At 37.2% G+C, this 20,815-nt stretch overlaps 1 protein-coding gene across 1 annotated transcript; it reads left to right on the forward strand.

Annotated features, from left to right (window-relative positions):
• Positions 1–5,852: 5,852 nt before the first annotated feature.
• Positions 5,853–18,982, forward strand: LOC132546248 (uncharacterized). Its single transcript, XM_060209956.1, has 6 exons — positions 5,853–5,895; positions 7,093–7,392; positions 7,678–8,379; positions 17,337–17,399; positions 18,227–18,254; positions 18,721–18,982. The coding sequence occupies exons 1-6, from the start codon at positions 5,853–5,855 to the stop codon at positions 18,980–18,982; spliced, it is 1,398 nt and encodes a 465-aa protein (XP_060065939.1).
• The last annotated feature ends 1,833 nt before the right edge of the window (positions 18,983–20,815 follow it).

The following is a 20,815-nucleotide window of genomic DNA, read 5'->3' on the forward strand; positions in this document are numbered from 1 at the left end:
GGGCTGATAGGCGGAGCCAAAAAAGGTCATATGCATTAATATATCAAAAATCAATTTCTCAATGCCCAAATATGGTAGAATCCTATACTCTTTTTGTATGGAAGGATCTTACAGTAAAAATTTTCTGTCACAGTACAAATAGCAATTTTCGTTTTTTCTTCCCTATAACACACGCCTATTACACTTGTTTACATTTGTTGCCTCCTGCCCATGGATGCATAATTTTGAGACCAGTTTGTATTTTAGTTTCAGGGTATATTTCAAGTCCGGGTTGTTCTCGAGGTTTCAGGGTGTTAGATATTTTTGCGGTCGACATGTTCTCGAGATTTTGGGGTATTAGATATTTTTGAGGTCGGTTTGATCTCGAGTTTTAGGGATACATAATTTTGAGGTCGGTTTAATCTCGAGTTTTTAGGAAACATGTTTTTGAGGCCATTTCTTTAGTTTTTAATTTGTTAGATATTTTTTGAGGTCGGTTTGTTCTCGAGGTTTTAGGATGCATAATTTTGAATCCAATTTGTTTTTAAGGCATATTTTCTAATTCCGGATTGTTCTACAGATTTTATGGTGTTCGATATTTTCGAAGTCTTTTTTCTCGAGATTTTTGCATCACTTACGAGTCCTAGAAGGATGAAACTGCTGTGTGATGTAGCGTTACTGACGAGTCCTAGAAGGATGAAACAGGTGTATGATGTAGTGTGACCGACGAGTCCTAGAAGGATGAAACAGTTGTATGAGGTAGTGTGACCGACGAGTCCTAGAAGGACGGAACAGTTTTAAGATGTACTATAAATGACGCGTGATAAAAAAGACGAAATAGTTATAAGATGTTGTATCACTGACGAGTCCTAGAATGACGAAATAGTTGTAAGATGTAGTATCACTGTCGAGTCCTAGAAGAACGAAAACGCTCTATGATGCAGTTTAATTCAATATTTGGCTCTGCTGTATATTGTAAGAAAATGTGCTATTCGCTTAAATTACACAATGATACGGGAAACGACAGAGCGAGAATAATTTCCTGTCGAAAAAGAATTCCAGCTAAGAAATATTAGAATGATTAGATATCAAAACTTCTTATTTAAAATGTCTTTTTATAGTGGTTCTGTTGAGCATTTTTGATATGCTGATACTGAACCTATTGATATTAATTTTGTATTATTTTAGAAATGAGATGCCGATTTTTAATTTGTATTCTTGCGCATGTAGTTGTTTTGACACTGTAAACGTCTATGATTGATTGGTACATAACTGAATAAAATCTCTTGATTTAATCGATCAATGTCACTGATTTACTGCGATGTTGACATCTTGGAATTGATATGGCAGTGATTATACAACGAATTGACGTGATAAAAATTAATATTGATAACTGATTATCTGTAGATATTGTGTACTGTAATGTTATGAGAGGGCCTAGTATGTTGTGTTATCTGTAGATATTGTGTACAGTAATGTTGGGAGAGGGCCTAGTATGTTGTGTTATCTGTAGATATTGTGTACTGTAATGTTGGGAGAGGGCCTAGTAAGTTGTGTTATCTGTAGATATTGTGTACAGTAATGTTAGGAGAGGGCCTAGTAAATTGTGTTATCTATAGATATTGTGTGTACTGTAATGTTATGAGAGGGCCTAGTATGTTGTGTTATCTGTAGATATTGTGTACAGTAATGTTGTGAGAGGGCCTAGTAAGTTGTGTTATCTGTAGATATTGTGTACAGTAATGTTGGGAGGGGGCCTAGTAAGTTGTGTTATCTGTAGATATTGTGTACTGTAATGTTTGGAGAGGACCTAGTAAGTTGTGTTATCTGTAGATATTGTGTACTGTAATGTTGGGAGAGGGTCTAGTAAGTTGTGTTATCTGTAGATTTTGTGTACTGTAATGTTGGGAGAGGGCCTAGTAAGTTGTGTTATCTGTAGATATTGTGTACTGTAATGTTGGGAGAGGGGTTAGTAAGTTGTGTTATCTGTAGATTTTGTGTACTGTAATGTTGGGAGGGGGCCTAGTAAGTTGTGTTATCTGTAGATATTGTGTACTGTAATGTTGGGAGAGAGCCTAGTAAGTTGTGTTATCTGTAGATATTGTGTACTGTAATGTTGGGAGAGGGGTTAGTAAGTTGTGTTATCTGTAGATATTGTGTACAGTAATGTTAGGAGAGGGCCTAGTAAATTGTGTTATCTATAGATATTGTGTACTGTAATGTTAGGAGAGGGCCTAGTAAATTGTGTTATCTATAGATATTGTGTACTGTAATGTTAGGAGAGGGCCTAGTAAGTTGTGTTATCTGTAGTTATCGTGTACTGTAATGTTAGGAGAGGGGTTAGTATGTTGTGTTGTCTGTAGATATTGTGTACAGCAATGTTGTGAGAGGGCCTAGTAAGTTGTGTTATCTGTAGATATTGTGTACAGTAATGTTAGGAGAGGGCCTAGTAAGTTGTGTTATCTGTAGATATTGTGTATTGTAATGTTGGGAGAGGGCCTAGTAAATTGTGTTATCTATAGATATTGTGTACTGTAATGTTAGGAGAGGGCCTAGTAAGTTGTGTTATCTGTAGATATTGTGTATGGTAATGTTGGGAGAGGGTTTAGTAAATTGTGTTATCTATAGATATTGTGTACTGTAATGTTAGGAGAGGGCCTAGTAAGTTGTGTTATCTGTAGTTATTGTGTACAAACAGACGAGATGTCACATTTTTGTATTTCTAGTTACCATAGTAACACCACAGTAGTTACGTCAATCGATGTATACCTAAAATGTTTTTTTATTTTCATTTCAGGTACTTTACAAATATACAAAAGGTGCAAGTCCCATTCCGAGTGTCCAAGTCACGCTAAATGCCAGCCTAGCGCGTGCGATGGATACACGTGCCGTTGTTTGGAGGGGTATGTTGCTAGTGACGACAGGGACCGTTGTTTAGCGGGTATGTAAAGTTACCAGAAATTTTTGTAATTTTGTTTGCTTGTGTCGTTTGTTTGTTTGTGTTTCTTAATGACATATTTACTCCTTGTATTTGGTGATTTCTAGATATGATTCATTTTATCAGCACGAAATATATATTTTCCAATTGATATGTAATTTTCAATTTTTAGTTTACTCTCACAGATACAGGAGTTGTATACATGTATAATTAGATAAACCTGTACATTTTGTTTTTGTTTATCTATATCACAATTACTGCAGAAAATATTCAAGTTTATGTTATACATGACAAAATATGATATCATGACCTCGTAAACTTGGGTTACATAGGACATTCAAATGGACAGTTAACCATGTGCTATTAAGAAGCTGGGTGTCCAAAAATAAGGATATTGCAAACCCGATGGTTAGAGCTATCAACCTCGTGTAAAGGCTTTGTCGTCCTATACACAGATAACTTGTAATTTATCTACCTGTGCGGGGCGACGTTTATACCGAATGCAAATGTGTATGTATTTGTACATCTGCACTGATTCAACAATTACCAGTCATATAGGTTTTAGACTTTAAAACACTGTTTTAACAAATACTTATGTTATTTGAATTTTTGTATTGTTTCTAAGCGTTGTAAACATAGAGGGAGCTGTATTAAAGTGGATTAATTTCTATAATCATTAACAAAAATGAATATCACGTTGTTTCCTATAACACAGTTGTAATATTAATAAAATGAGATTCCTAAGTGTATTTGTAATTGACAATATCTATGACGTCATTATCGACTATATATAGAGTTGATATTCGGGTGATCAATTACCACCTATCAAAACACCCTTTAACGACCTGTAATTAATTAGGGCATATTTCTGACATTTCTCGATGTTTGATAGACGCTCTGTGCATATATATTACATACTTTGTCTATACAGGTCATCAGGTACGTTATTAAATGGTTTATTGTGATCACCATGGAAACAATGGACTGAGGGGCCGTGTGTTTAATCACTTCATCTCTTCCCACGGGTTATAATCATAACATAAATATGTATACACTGATAAACATGTTCGATAAGCAATATTGCTAAAACGTATATTTTTTTTCTGTATGTCGTTAATTATGTGGTATTTACACACAATCAGGTGACCGATTTCTTGACAATTAATTTCACTCCGCTTAAGGAACTTCACTTTAGCTCGACCGGTTGAGCGTCAGACTAGTAAGTCAGAGGTCCCGAGTTCGAATCCTAGTGCTGGCATTAAGATGAAAAATCTGTTACATTGGCGCCCTAGTAGGGACTAGGAGAAAAGTACTTACTTCCACAAGTACCGCTGTAACCCGCCAGACAACTCGAGGGCGAGGTTTTTCGTAGAAGCAGAGTTGTAACCCTGATAAATACTCGATCGGTTGAGCGTCAGGTTAGTAAACTAGAGGTCCTTAGTTCGAATTCTAAATTTGAAAAGAACAAAAAAAAAAAGACCTACATCACGATATGGTAATACTATTCAATACTATTTCAGGTCGTTTTAGAGCAGAAAATCGTCCCGGTCGACAACTAAATGAATGTTAAGAATTTATAGTACCAATCCTAACGTTCTGATAGGTAGAAATATCTACCAGTGACACCTAGGGACGGCTCTATGCTATAAACAGTGCCGTCATCTTTCGAAACAGCGTCATGCGTGCCGCTATACGACAATTAGATATAATACTGCAAACTTTACAAAATTGACCAGGTGTTCATGAAAATATTCATCAAATTGAATTTGGTGTAAGTCAGGAACTAGCATTGCTCTGGTTTGCAGTGCATTCTCCGAGACGGAACAATATGGCGGAATGCACAAAAGTTGGGGATTATTGTCATATATTCTTAGCAGTCTATCAAAAAGTCGGCATCAGGTGATAATCAGCGAAAGTATTGTAGTGTTATGTTGTGTAGTAAACAAGACGAGTGTAGTCGCCATGCTGTGTATTCAGAAGGAGGCTTATATAGAACCAGGAAGGTACTATGTAAACTAGGATCCGGAGCCGGGCAGTCCGGATTAGGACAATACATCTCTCCCTTTGTCAAAAGAAATTACACGTTATCCTTAACTATTGTGATTTTTTAACTATTAAACTATGAACTCGAAAATAATGTCTTTGTTTTTCTTCGCTGAATAGAAGCATGAACTACATTAATCCATGAAATGGAAAAGGAATACTTTGTCCTAAGTAACTGTCTGTTCAACATAACCGAAACTTTAAAGAATTTAAAAAAAATGCTTAAAATGTCACTGAATATCAACGGAACACTATTAACAATAACAAAACTAACTTTGCCTAGAAACATAACAGGAAGATCTCCTTTCAGCCTGGCTAATTGTTTCTTTGGGGCATTCCGATAAGAGTGCAATTTGCCGGACACAATTTTCTCAATCACTTCCTGGATCGTGTCGTCCTTGCTTGCCTCATCCGCAATCTCTGTTTACTACATGGATTTGTCCTGGCCGTTTCTCTATGTCCTTTGTATGTTCGTCACTTAATTCTAGAGCACGTGCAAGTTTCAGGATATTCTCTAATGACACTTCACCATCCCTTAGAATACGTTTTCTTAAACGACAGGAAGAACACGACTGAATAATTTGAGACTTAATCTCCTCCTCTAACTCGAAAAATTCACAATTTTCACCGAGTTTCCGTAGCCTAGTACTGCATGTCATGATATCCTCTCCTTCCTTTTGTTTTGCTGGTCTAAATTTGTAACGTTCGTACTCAAGGGCTTTCCTGTGGCGTGAAATAAGTTTCGAAAGCATCAACGGCTTGTTTGTACATATGGAGTTGTTCATCCGCTTCAGGCACAGCTAATGGGAGCGTGCTAAAAATGTCCTGTACCTCCTCGCCAGCATAATGTAGTAATAAAGCCTTTTGACGTTGTGGTGGGAGGTTGGTAGCCATGCGGTCAGACGAGAGGTGTACGTTTTACACAAATACCATGGGTAATCGTGGTACATCTTCAGACACTATTACCTAAAATACCTTTAGAAGTTAGCGACATCAAACGATGTATTGGCAATATGGTTATAAGACATCCCTGAACAAAGTCTCATGTTGATATTTGTAAAATTGTTGAGTTTCGGAGAGATACGTTTTCCTTGATCACTGATAGTACACATGTGTATTGGACTTGAGAGCAGTGTCATCTTATTGTGTGTCGATTTAATAGGGAAGAAAATCAATTAGAGGAAAAAAGTTACCCCATAAACGTTTTCTGACTTTTATCAGAGATGTGTATATAACAAACGATCGTATATCGTTTATATTACACGTCAATTTTATGCACAAACCATGTGATTGTTGTGTCGTTTAGTTTTCAACTGTCACATCAAGTCCGCACCAGATAACATAACCATTGTATCAAATGGTGTTAATCATTTGGTCTTTTATACAATCTTCATATCACCCGTGTTTACAGAGATTAAAACTGTAAATATGAAGACAAGAAAAAAAAAAAAAACACAAAACTGAATAAATTTTGAAATGAATATGATAATTCATCAATCAACTTAACATGCTTGTATTGCATTCACAATGTTATGAAATCTTTTTAAAATGCCAAGGGTGATGCATGTTTGTTTTATTATCGTGATCTCGTTGGATAATTTCCTTGTACAATATAATGTGATCTATTCTCGTCAGTACGCCTTATGCTTCCTTTGTTTAACACTTGATTTTCTTGGATTTACCAAGATTTCAATGACAGGTGGCGTCGATGGGACAGAAGAAGCTTACTCTTCTGGAACACCTGGTCTTATTCTCATTGTACTTTTTCAGGAGTCTCCATGTAACTTTGTTTTTATCTTCATATTTTACCATAACTTTATTGAATTTGAATTTATGGTATGTTAGTATGTTGGTATTTTCGTATGTTTAGTAACAGGTGCCATTGAGACATAAAAAGACGCTTGCCATTCATGAACATACGTCGTATTTCTAACGTTTTATTTCATTAACATGCGTCCTATTTCCCATATTTTCCATTTGTCAATCTTCCTGTGTAACCTTCATTTTTACAAGTCTATGTTTCATGTCATATCTGGTTGGCTTGGCCTTACTTATTGCACTTTTTAATCAAATATAATCTTGTTTCTTTTAATCAATGTACCTGATCCACATTTTTCTTTTTTGTGTTGCAGCTAAACGTATGGGTGAAAAATGCGACTGGTTTACGACGAAATGCATGTCTCCATTCTCTCTGTGTCGTGATACATGTGAGTGTTTCGAAGTATTTCTGCGGACGGATGACGGCAGGTGTAAACTGCCGGATGTCGCATACATGGGAGAATCATGCGGAGTAATGCGTGATTGCTTATATCCGTCCGTGTGCAAAAACGGTCGATGTGTTTGTGAGGCTCCTTACAGGGAAATTTCCGAGGAAGAATTCTGGTTGGATCCTGTCAGTCCATTGCAATGTCACAATATCACGTATTCCATACGTAAGTGAAAATTCAAACTCTCACTACAAACGTGTGTTTAACTAAAATATAATTAAACGAGGTAATGAAGGGTAGAGAATTCAAGGAAATGCTACAACGTAAATGTTAACTAAATTCATTCTGTTCTGTAGAAATTTGAAAGGAAATTCACATAAATTATAGAATTTTAAAAGATGCTGCAATAAAAACAAACCGAAAACATTAACAAATTACTTGAAAAAATATTTGAAGCTACATAATGGATGACTGGGAAAATATACAAAGGATATATATTCTGTTCTTTAGATACCTGCAACGGAACTGAAATAGAAATACCGCCTGGGTTATTGCCTACAACTACCACCACGACAACTCCTACAACCACAACGACAACTCCCACAACTACCACGACAACTCCTACAACTACCACGACAACTCCTACAACTACCACGACAACGCCTACAACTACCACGACAACTCCCACAACTACCACGACAACTCCCACAACTACCACGACAACTCCCACAACTACCACGACAACTCCCACAACTACCACGACAACTCCTACAACTACCACGACAACTCCCACAACTACCACAACTCCCACAACTACCACGACAACGCCTACAACTACCACGACAACTCCTACAACTACCACGACAACTACCACTACAACACCTACAACTACCACTACACCTACAACTACCACTACACCTACAACTACCACTACAACACCTACAACTACCACTACAACACCTACAACTACCACTACACCTACAACTACCACTACAACACCTACAACTACCACTACAACACCTACAACTACCACTACAACACCTACAACTACCACTACAACTACCACGACAACGCCTACAACTACCACGACAACTCCTACAACTACCACGACAACGCCTACAACTACCACGACAACTCCTACAACTACCACGACAACGCCTACAACTACCACGACAACTCCTACAACTACCACGACAACTCCTACAACAACAAGTAAGTGATATGTGATTCAATATATTAAATAATAGAGGTTACTCAATTGATTGGCTTATTAACCGTCTCCATTCTCCTAGATGATTAACTATGACTACCTATTACCAGAAGCATGCACAAAATAATATATCGAACGAATATCTTTTATATATCCTATTATTGTTTCGGTAGGACATAGAGTCCTGGACGCGTATTTTCCCGCTGGGACCAAATCTAGCTTGATATTTCGTTTTAATCTTTAAGCGTTGGGATTCTTCATATTGACCCTCTATTTGCTGTGTGACATGTGATCCCCCATATTGACCCCCTTTCTGCTGTGTGACGTGTAAGCCCCATATTGACCCCCTTTCTGCTGTGTGACGTGTGAGCCCAATATTAACCCTCTTTTTGCTGTGTGACGTGTGATCCCCATATTGACCCCCTTTCTGCTGTGTGACGTGTGAGCCCAATATTGACCTTCTTTTTGCTGTGTGACGTGTGAGCCCCATATTGATCCTCTTTCTGCTTTGTGACGTGTGAGCCCAATATTGACCTTCTTTTTGCTGTGTGACGTGTGAGCCACATATTGACCTTCTTTTTGCTGTGTGACGTGTGAGCCCCATATTGACCCTCTTTTTGCTGTGTGACGTGTTAGCCCCATATTGACCCCCTTTTTTTGCTGTGTGACGTGTGATCCCCATATTGACCCCCTTTTTGCTGTGTGACGTGTGAGCCCCATATTGACCCCCTTTTTGCTGTGTGACTAGTGAGCCCAATATTGACCCCCTTTTTTTGCTGTGTGACGTGTGATCATCCTATCGACTCCCTTTTTGCTGTGTGACGCGTGATCCCTATATTGACCCCCTTTTTGCTGTGTGACATGTGATCCCCATATTGACCCCCTTTTTGCTGTGTGACGTGTGATCCCCATATTGACCCCCTTTTTTGCTGTGTGAGGTGTGATCCCCATATTGACCCCCTTTTTGTTGTGTGACGTGTGATCCCTATATTGACCCCCTTTTTGCTGTGTGACATGTGATCCCCATATTAACCCCCTTTTTGCTGTGTGACGTGTGATCCCCATATAGACCCCTTTTTGCTGTGTGACGTGTGATCCCCATATTGACCCCCTTTTTGCTGTGTGACTAGTGAGCCCAGTATTGACCCCCTTTTTGCTGTGTGACGTGTGATCCCCATATTGACTCCCTTTTTGCTGTGTGACATGTGATCCCCATATTGACCCCCTTTTTGCTGTGTGACGTGTGATCCCCATATTGACTCCCTTTTTGCTGTGTGACGCGTGATCCCCATATTGACCCCCCGTTTTGCTGTGTGACGTGTGATCCCCATATTGACCCTCTGTTTGCTGTGTGACGTGTGATCCCCATATTGACCCCCTTTTTGCTGTGTGACGTGTGATCCCCATATTGACCCCCTTTTTGCTGTGTGACGTATGAGCCCTATATTAACCCTCTTTTTGCTGTGTGAATTGTGATCCCCATATTGACCTCCCTTTATGTTGTAGTTCTCATGAACTTCACTTTGACCCCCTTTCTGATATTTCCATTTGTGAACCTCGAGAAGAAGTCCTCCATGTTTTATCACATATTAACCATTAATGACCTTAATTCCTGCCTCATCACCTACGAACACAGAAGACAACAACATACCTCCAGTTTCATGTGTGAACCTGATAATGACCTTCCGATAACTAATATACAACTTGTTGTATCCCGTAAAATCCCGCCACTAGCTAGACTCCTTCTGCTAATACACCTTTCTTGTTTTTATATTCCCTGAGCATGCAAACTGATATACAAGGTGTGTTTCAAGGTGTTACTAGTATTATTTTTCGGAACAAATACTATTTTGCTCCATTGGATACACCGGAAGTAGTTACCACCGATACATGCGCAAATCGATACCGGAGTTTTTTTAGTATTGTCTCTGAAAACCGAGTCGATAACGAATCGCTTTTCTTTTAATTTTACCGAAATAGTGACGTGCTCAATGTCAAATCGAGACTAATAAATGTATTTATTCAAATGTCACAACGTGTCACAAATTAAAAATACAAACTAAAAATATTTTAGTAAGGTAAATTCTGTTAGATGTTACTGGTTGCATATCTGTGACGATCGGCTTCCTGTGATGTATTTACGGTACAGGCGATGTGATGAGTTTTTTTAATCGGAAATCAAAGCTGCTTAACTCGTACCGACCATATTAGAATCGTTGCGAGAAAAACTCGAGTTTATTTTTATCAGTTACACGACGATTTTCGATGTCTCAGATACCATACAGAAATAGAAACAAACTCATACTTCCTTTCATAATATAACTCTGAATTATTAGTTTTAAATTCCCTCCCAAACAAAGCATCGAAATGTCGTACAGGGTTAATACACAGTGTAGTATATACACTGTGTGTATTCCATCCATGATTCACCATTCAACCACTTAAACTTTCGTGAGCCGAGATTTAGTGATTTTTTTAAAGACTGGTGGATTTTACAATGAAACTGATACATTGCACCCTTTTTTTACTGTAAGAAGGAAATCACCGAACGAAAATAAATGTATGGTTCAGTCGGGTGTTTTTTTCTGACGGAAAAAGAAGTGCTACTTAACTGTAACTCTGAAGGTAAGTTGTCCAAGCGATGTTGATGTCATATCTGGCTTGTACGTCACGCTGCTTTGTTGTCGCTACAAAACACTGTATATATACAGATTCTATATAAATTATTTAAAACGCTATAGTGGTGAGTGTGTGTGTGCGAGGGTGGTGGGGGTTTGGGTGGAGGTCGGGTGGGGGTGGGTAGGGGTGGGTGGGGGTGGTAGGATGGGGGAGATGAGGGGGATATCAACATAATTACACCGCGATCGTTTATAACATACCAGTACATATTAATCTTTATTCCATCACAAGATCTTTAAATAATAAATTTGGGTTATCTTTAATTTTATAATTCTTAAAATGAAAATAAATATGTTACAATTTTTTCTGTATGTTCTCTGCAAAAATAAGAAAGACATACATTTAAACACATGAAGTGAAATAAGAAAAAATGTACTTATTCATTTATCTAATTATTTCTTTGTTTTTAGAAATTGTCAACTTCATTTTTCTTTTGGAATTTAATGTAAATTTTCCATTCTAAAGCAACAGGGTGTGCTTGTTCTTTAGCTTGACATCCGTCGTCCGTCCATAATTTCTTTAAAACACTACCAGTCATAAAAGACTGAGAGGATTTTTACTAAATTTGGTAAGAGGCATCATTTAAGAAGGGGCATTTTTTGATAGATTGTGGGTCAAACCCCATCCGTGACTGAGGGGTGGGGCCAAAAATACAAATATAGCAAATTGGTTGTAGTTTTTTATCTGTAGAAATTAATGTATTCTCTCCTATTTTGGTTAAAAGCATCCCTTGGTAAAGAGAAATCAATTTTGTATAAACTATAGGTCCTTGGACTAGGAAAGACGGGGTCCAGTAGGGAAAATAGAGCCAATCTTCTTTAAATCCGTCTTCTTCAGCAAAGAATATGTCAGAATGCGGTCACAAATTGGTCTGAAGCATCGCTGGGTGGGAGGGCGCAAGTTTGTATAAACATCGGGTTAGTGGGATGGGGCCCAATATTAGAAATATAACCAATTCGATCAAAATCCTTATTCCATCGATGATCAATTTTGTATAGAAAATGAATCTGTGTCCCTTCAGATAAAAGGAGGGAGTGCTCAATATGGAAAATAGAGTATATGTTTTCAATTCCTTCCTTTGATTTAGTGACAGGTTTTTGTCCCAATTTGGTCTAAAACATTCTTGGGTGAACACATTACTGAACAAACGGGACATCAATAGAGGTCCCAGTAGGGAAATTGATATAATAAAAAAAAGTTCAGAATTCCTATCCCTTTAGTTCAGACAGATCATATTCAGCCAAACCAAGCCAAGTGAGCGATACAGAACCTATGGACCTATTGTAGTCTCTCTAAGCATGAATAAGAAAATTATGTGTACTCGTTGACGTCTGAAACATTAATATAGTTTTAACGAAACAATAATAAAAAAAAATTCAACAAAGTGCACAAACACAAGATGCACTATGGTCGAGGTTCCACGCCCAACCACGTGACATTTTACCAGTTCACCTACTAAACCACGAAGTTTGTGCACACCTGGATTACAGGTACAATGTGCTTCGCCTAGCAACAAACTGACGTTATACACAGAACACGTTTTTTAAAACAGGTATTTAGATATCAACAGTTATCTAACTTTGACTTTAAAATTATCCATTTAATGAGTTGGGTTTATGTAATAAAGATATGTTATAAATATGATATTATCACCAAGGGGTGGGAGGGGGGGGGCGTTATAGTGTATTATTTATCATTATTATTTGGAGGCAGGTAGTGACAATTGTTTAGATATATTCACTCCGCTCTTCTGCCTGATGTATGGTTCGGATCCCTGTGCATAAATTTGCATTAATTTAGATTGAATGTACAGGGCATATACTCAGAGATATCATCGTGACTTCGCGATTGTCAACAACCTCTTTGCAATCACATCATGATTAGAATGTAAAACTCCTTTTTATGGAATTTCGCACTGAGGATAACTTCGCAAAAAAAAATGCCACAAAATAGGAGCAGTACAATGAACAAAACTTGTAGTGAAACAAACTATATTGACAGATACAGGCTGACCTATCGTGTCTATATTGACAGATACACGCTGACCTATCGTGTTTATATTGACAGATACAGGCTGACCTATCGTGTCTATATTGACAGATACACGCTGACCTATCGTGTCTATATTGGCAGATACACGCTGACCTATCGTGTCTATATTGACAGATACACGCTGACCTATCGTGTCTATATTGACAGATACACGCTGACCTATCGTGTCTATATTGACAGATATACGCTGACCTATCGTGTCTATATTGACAGATATACGCTGACCTATCGTGTCTATATTGACAGATACAGGCTGGCCTATCGTGTCTATATTGACAGATACACGCTGACCTATCGTGTCTATATTGACAGATACACGCTGACCTATCGTGTTTATATTGACAGATACACGCTGATCTATCGTGTCTATATTGACAGATATACGCTGACCTATCGTATCTATATTGACAGATACAGGCTGACCTATCGTGTCTATATTGACAGATACACGCTGACCTATCGTGTCTATATTGACAGATACACGCTGACCTATCGTGTCTATATTGACAGATACACGCTGACCTATCGTGTCTATATTGACAGATACACGCTGATCTATCGTGTCATATTGACAGATACACGCTGACCTATCGTGTCTATATTGACAGATACACGCAGACCTATCGTGTCTATATTGACAGATACACGCTGATCTATCGTGTCATATTGACAGATACACGCTGACCTATCGTGTTTATATTGACAGATACAGGCTGACCTATCGTGTCTATATTGACAGATACACGCTGATCTATCGTGTCTATATTGACAGATACACGCTGATCTATCGTGTCTATATTGACAGATACACGCTGATCTATCGTGTCTATATTGACAGATACACGCTGACCTATCGTGTCTATATTGACAGATACACGCTGACCTATCGTGACTATATTGACAGATACACACTGATCTATCGTGTCTATATTGACAGATACACGCTGATCTATCGTGTCTATATTGACAGATACACGCTGACCTATCGTGTCTATATTGACAGATACACGCTGATCTATCGTGCTGACAGATACACGCTGATCTATCGTGTCTATATTGACAGATACACGCTGACCTATCGTGTCTATATTGACAGATACACGCTGATCTATCGTGTCTATATTGACAGATACACGCTGATCTATCGTGTCTATATTGACAGATACACGCTGACCTATCGTGTCTATATTGACAGATACACGCTGACCTATCGTGTCTATATTGACAGATACACGCTGATCTATCGTGTCTATATTGACAGATACACGCTGATCTATCGTGTCTATATTGACAGATACAGGCTGACCTATCGTGTCTATATTGACAGATACACGCTGACCTATCGTGTTTATATTGACGGATACACGCTGACCTATCGTGTGTACAGATATCTGCTACACTATTGGTTTTTTTATGTTCATTGATATTCAAATGCCCCTTAACCATAGATCAAACAAGTTTTATACAGAATTAGAGCGAGATTGGCATGGGGTGCTATAAGGGAAAATGAAACGTGTATCTTGCATAGAAAGTTTGTGCTTGAACGATCTTAAAGCGGTTGGACAAAAGACACGCAAGAAATTAGAACCTGTTCAATACTTATTTAGAATTAGATACAGATGTCTAAGTGGTTTCGTCCTTCTAGGACTCGTCAGTGATGTTACATCATACAGCTGTTTCGTCCTTCTAGGACTCGTCAGTGATGTTACATCATACAGCTGTTTCGTCCTTCTAGGACTTGTCAGTGATGCTGCATCACACAGTGGTTTCGTCCTTCTAGGACTCGTCAGTGATGATGCATCACACAGAGGTTTCGTCCTTCTAGGACTCGTCAGTGATGATGCATCACACAGAGGTTTCGTCCTTCTAGGACTCGTCAGTGATGCTGCATCACACAGTGGTTTCGTCCTTCTAGGACTCGTTAATGATGCTGCATCATAATGTGGTTTCGTCCTTCTAGGACTCGTCATTGATGCTGCATCACACAGAGGTTTCGTCCTTTTAGGACTCGTCAGGGATGCTGCATCACACAGTGGTTTCGTCCTTCTAGGACTTGTCAGTGATGCTGCACCACACAGTGGTCTCGTCCTTCTAGGACTCGTCAATGGCGCCAAGCGCCTAAATTATTAAACCTTGGTAATTGACCGGAAAAAAATCCGATGAAAACATTAATGATTGGTGTTTACTATTTTAATAAAATCATAACATATGATTTGATCGCGGATTCGAGCAGAAAACTACTTGAAGCTTGCTATACGAAATTGTGTTTGCCGCTAATCATCTATGTGTTTGTATATTGTGTCTATGACGTGTTGTATATTGTGTCTATGACGTGTTGTATATTATGTCTATGACGTGTTGTATATTGTCGCTATGACATGTTGTATATTGTGTCTATGACGTGTTGTATATTGTGTCTATGACGTGTTGTATATTGTGTCTATGACGTGTTGTATATTGTGTCTATGACGTGTTGTATATTGTCGCTATGACATGTTGTATATTGTGTCTATGACGTGTTGTATATTGTGTCTATGACGTGTTGTATATTGTGTCTATGACGTGTTGTATATTATGTCTATGACGTGCTGTATATTGTGTCTATGACGTGCTGTATATTGTGTCTATGACGTGCTGTATATTGTGTCTATGACGTGCTGTATATTGTGTCTATGACGTGCTGTATATTGTGTCTATGACGTGTTGTATATTGTGTCTATGACGTGTTGTATATTGTGTCTATGACGTGCTGTATGCTCTGTAGCTTTTTGACCTGCATGTTAATTACACTTGCTGTGTTGGCTAACAAACCATACAATACTAATAATATAAGCATGATGTATCTTTTGTACTCATTGTTATTTCCATAATACATACTACTTCTCTTCACTGACTAAATCTTAAACATTTTCACTCTTTGCTGAATTACATTTCAAAATATGTCTTTTTCATTATATACAAAATGACTGATTCATCAACAAAATTTGATAATCGTTATATAGTTGATAACGTAATTACATTTAAGTGAAAAAAATAACGATTTATTAATTAATAAATCGTATAATTAAGAGTCAGGAAGTTTTTTTCAGAAGTAAGAATAATTTTGTATTAAAGTAAAACCATTTATTTAGACTATGTTCCGGATTTATGTAGATTTATATTATTACTGATACCACACAGTATCTGGTTTCTATCAGATTTCGTCCTACATTAAAGACGTCTAGTTTTGTTAATGTGAAAATGAACGAACAAAACACTGTAGCCTATCGTTACCATACGATACATCGTTATGTATAACCACGTGATATATAGCGTAATCTGTCACGGAGAGAGTAAAGCATAGTCCGCGCGACTTTTTCTTTTTTCCATATTAAACAAACTGTAAAATCTAATTTGAAATGAAATTTATTTTTAATTTTTGTTTCGGAAATTCTGCTTACAAAAACATTAACTTGGTAAGAAATGTAATTTTTTTTCTCTGATTTTATAAATCAAGAATGAAAGTTTCTCATTCATGGAACAGAAACATTCAGCGTGCTTATACATTTGTAACCTTGCACATATGTATATACCAATATTTGCGTGTCTTTATATATGTAAAACTTGATCTATATGGTAATATAGTATTAACAGGCGTTACATGTTGAATATATTATCGTAATGTACGAGGCGTTCAGAATATACAAAAATAAAACAAAAAATAAAATATTAACAGTTTAATATGCATACTTATATTCGTCAAAAATAATTTTGAAAAGAAAACATACTGCTTTATCACACTACATAAATAAATCCATTTTATCTATTCCTCTTTACCAATAAAAGAAAATATGTTTGTTGTACATAATTATCAAAAAGATTTAGCTGAAAATGGAAATAAGAAATGAAAATATTTTACTTTTTTTGCACTTTTAATATGTTTCGCTTGAGAATTTAAATTTTTACGTGGCATTACCACCATATAAATGCCCCTGTAGACATTGTCGATTACATATATGACAGCATGGCGTTCATTCTGTTATGAACCACATTTCAAAAATATTATAATATGGTAAACGAAATCAGCGATTAAAATACTGTATTGAATACTTCGTCTAGGTATGTTTGAAACAATGAAACTATTTTAATTAATCACTACATGAAATTTCAAACAATGAGAAACATATATAAACACAATTTACATTACTTGGCTTACTGATATATAATCACGTGTTATTTTTTCTTACAGCACTCAAAGGGAATGCAAGCGAATCTGCTTCAAATATATCTCCCGTTCAGAATGGAGGCCTCGGTAAGTAACACTCAAAATACCAGTTGAAATATAACATATTGAAGTCAGGTGTTCTGAGATTTGAATTATATTCTTTCAGATGGTTAAATCTCAGTAGTTATTGTAGTAAATTAATTTTATTTTCATATTTTCCCTTCTGATCTCTGTCTATTTAATGCTGTTAACGTACATGTTCTGATACAGGAACCGATCTCAATGCTGTAGAAACAGGACAAAAAAAAATACAGGCCCATGTGAGATTTTTCACTTCAGAAACGACGACATACTTTCCTTGTCTTTAAGTTTAACATGACTATCTTACACTACAGCTGAATGGGGTATTTCGGTATTTTAACACACAATGACAGTTTTCTTTAAGCATCCATTCCCCGTTGTCTGGTAATGTGGACTTATCTGCCCTTGTGAACAGTTATTGATGTTTACGTCATTTGTTTGTGAGCGAAACGTCATCAGCAAACTTCACACAAATTGATGACGTAACATTTACTAATTATTCATAAGAAAATAAAATGTCATAATTTACTTGAATTTACCAAGATTTACCTGCCGGGTGTCTTCGATTTAGAAAAAAATGCTTTTTTTTCGTTCTGAGACACCTATAGTTATTCTCCTTATATTCTTACAGGAGTCTCCGGGCATTTCCGTTCGTACTGTGCTCTCGTTTAATCTTTGAATTTGAACTAAAATTCTGTTTTCCTGTCAGTTTATTATTTGTTGTTGTTTTGATGTTTACTCCGTTAATATAACTGTATAAATATGAAAACACTTTCTTCTTATTCATTATGAATACTTTAATATCTGATATTTCTTTCCGTTTTTTTTTTCAGAGATATTCATCATACCGTCTGTCGCAGGGTTTGTTTTCTTAGTTAATATGCTTTGTCTTGTTATGTTAACGTGTGGAAGGAGAAAAAGGAGGACGAAACGGTAAGCCCGCTGGCCAGAATATATCAAAACTTGATTTTCTTTTGATTTTCTAATAACCTGTAAAATTATTTTGTCGATGTTTTATTGTTCACAAATGAGTTCGTGGAAAGAGACAGTGAAATAGATATATCTATTTGCATGAAAAATGTATATTTTTAGAGCAAAAGCAATGATTTAGTGAAAAATGCATTTAGAATGCACATACAAGACATCTGAAATCACCACTACACTTTAATGTACCTTCCTAGTAACAGAAATACAAAATGTATCTTATTTTGATCAATAAATGCATAATAAATAAATAAATAAATATAATTAATTAATAACTATATGTGTAGTATACAGTGTGAGAGAATATATTTTTGTCCTAACGACATTTTTCAATATTTTTCAGGGCAACGCCCACCAAAGATGCTGAAAGTCAGGTCCAAAAGTCCCTTTCGACCCCCGTCAAACCCGAGACGGAATCGATGAATAATTTTAAAATTCCCCGTCCAAGTCTCAACACACCTATTTACACAAACGACTACAGTACTTGGGGGTCTTCGTTCTCATCGTTCAGTCCCTATTACGGCTCTGTCGTGTCCTTGAACCCTGAAGAGGTCATGTACGAGGAGATCGATAAAGAGCCAGAAGAACAGGGAGTGGAGAAATAGGTCACGGAGTAAATGTGTCACCTTGACCCAATTCACAGACCAAGTAGTACAAACAAAAAAGATTAGAAATAATTAAAAAAAAAAAAAAAAGAAGAAGTAGAGGATTAACATTTTTGCTCTTTTTTCCTTTTTTTTCAGGATTAACTACATTGCACGTGCATCTCTATTTATAAATCTAATTAATATATATAGATGTAATTGGTTTATGATAAACTATCATATGTTTAAGTTGCAATCTTAAGAACAACGGAATTCCCAGAGTGTAGACTGTGTTTTATGAAAATGCGCGCGTTACTTCTAACGGTGTAGGTAAGTGTTACACCGTTTACAATCATTAATATCTTACTCGTTTAAAAAGTACCTTCTGTGAGTGATGAATACGGTCAGAAATTGTATTGTCTGTTTGTAGATCAGGTTTCGGAAGAAATGTCTTTTTCCCTTGCGTGAATTCGTCTGAACCCCACCCACCAGTGTAACCACACCCACCAGTGTAACCACAATAACAAGTATAACCACACCCACCAGTGTAACCACAATTACAAGTATAACCACACCCGCGAGTGTAACCACACCCACCAGTGTAACCACACCCACCATTGTAATAACACCCGCCAGCGTAACCACACCCACCATTGTAAAAACACCCGCCAGTGTAACCACACCCACCAGTGTAACAACACCCATCAGTGTAACCACACCCACCAGTGTAACCACACCCACCAGTGTCACCACAATTACAAGTATAACCACACCCGCGAGTGAAACCACACCCACCAGTGTAACAACATCCACCAGTGTAACAACACCAACCAGCGTAACCACACCCACCAATGTAAAAACACCCACCAGTGTAACCACACACACCAGTGTAACCACAATTACAAGTTTAACCAATCCCAAAAATGTAACCACACCCACTAGTGTAACCACACCCACAAGTGTAACCATCCCATAAGTGAAGCCACACACACTTTCGTAACCATGTACATAAAAAACAGAACCATTCAAACGACATTTATTTGTTTGCATTAACATGACGGATGTCCTCGATCAAGTGAAACCCTAAATACTCGGCACATTTAGTGGATTGCTGGTGAATACTTCGTTTGAGTATATTTTGTCATAGTTCCGTCGATTTCGGGTTTCAACTAGTAAGATCTTACTAACACGTCAGCTAATACTTTTTTGAAAATTCTATTTTAATTTTGTGACGCCGGAAATGATTTGCAACTTCTTGAGAATGTTGAATTCATAGTTGAACGAATTCTCTGCATGCTTTGTTTTGCAAATTGATGCTCTTGTTTATTGTTTAATTAATTTCTTTGTAATTTTGATATTTTCTTGTGAAATTAAGAATAAGTTTAAATAATGATTTTGCTATATGTGTGAACAGAATGAAAATTAGAATTCCGTTACAACATAATCTCTCACATCCTTTGTGTGCCGTTTGTGAGTAACTGTGTTAATGTCTATTAGCGCCGGACCAATGAGGATATCACGCCTAGCATCTTATAATGCTCAAATATTGAGATAAACCGTGACGGTAGGTCGGTCTGATGGTAAAAAGGACGCACTTGTACATTTCCCATTCGGCTGCAGCTTAGGAGACGAGGTTATGGGTCAGAGACAAGTTTATGGGTCAGAGACAAGGTTCTGAATAAGAGACAAAGTTCTGAATAAGAGACAAGGTTCTGAGTAAGAGACAAGGTTCTGGGTCAGAGACAAGGTTCTGAATAAGAGACAAGGTTCTGAGTTAGAGACAAGGTTCTGAATAAGAGACAAGGTTCTGAGTTAGAGACAAGGTTCTGAATAAGAGACAAGGTTCTGAGTAAG

Source organism: Ylistrum balloti, unplaced genomic scaffold (genome assembly GCF_031769215.1).
Source record: "Ylistrum balloti isolate Yb309-2 unplaced genomic scaffold, AGI_CSIRO_Ybal_v1 Utg369880, whole genome shotgun sequence".
NCBI classification, from domain to species: Eukaryota; Metazoa; Mollusca; class Bivalvia; order Pectinida; family Pectinidae; genus Ylistrum; species Ylistrum balloti.

Coding starts and splice junctions, on each gene's coding strand:
- LOC132546248 (XM_060209956.1), top strand. CDS start 5,853: ATGCGGTCAGACGAGAGGTGTACGTTTTACACAAATACCATGG. Junction 5,896..7,092: donor GTTTTACACAAATACCATGG/GTAATCGTGGTA, acceptor TTTGTGTTGCAG/CTAAACGTATGGGTGAAAAA. Junction 18,255..18,720: donor ATCATACCGTCTGTCGCAGG/GTTTGTTTTCTT, acceptor AATATTTTTCAG/GGCAACGCCCACCAAAGATG.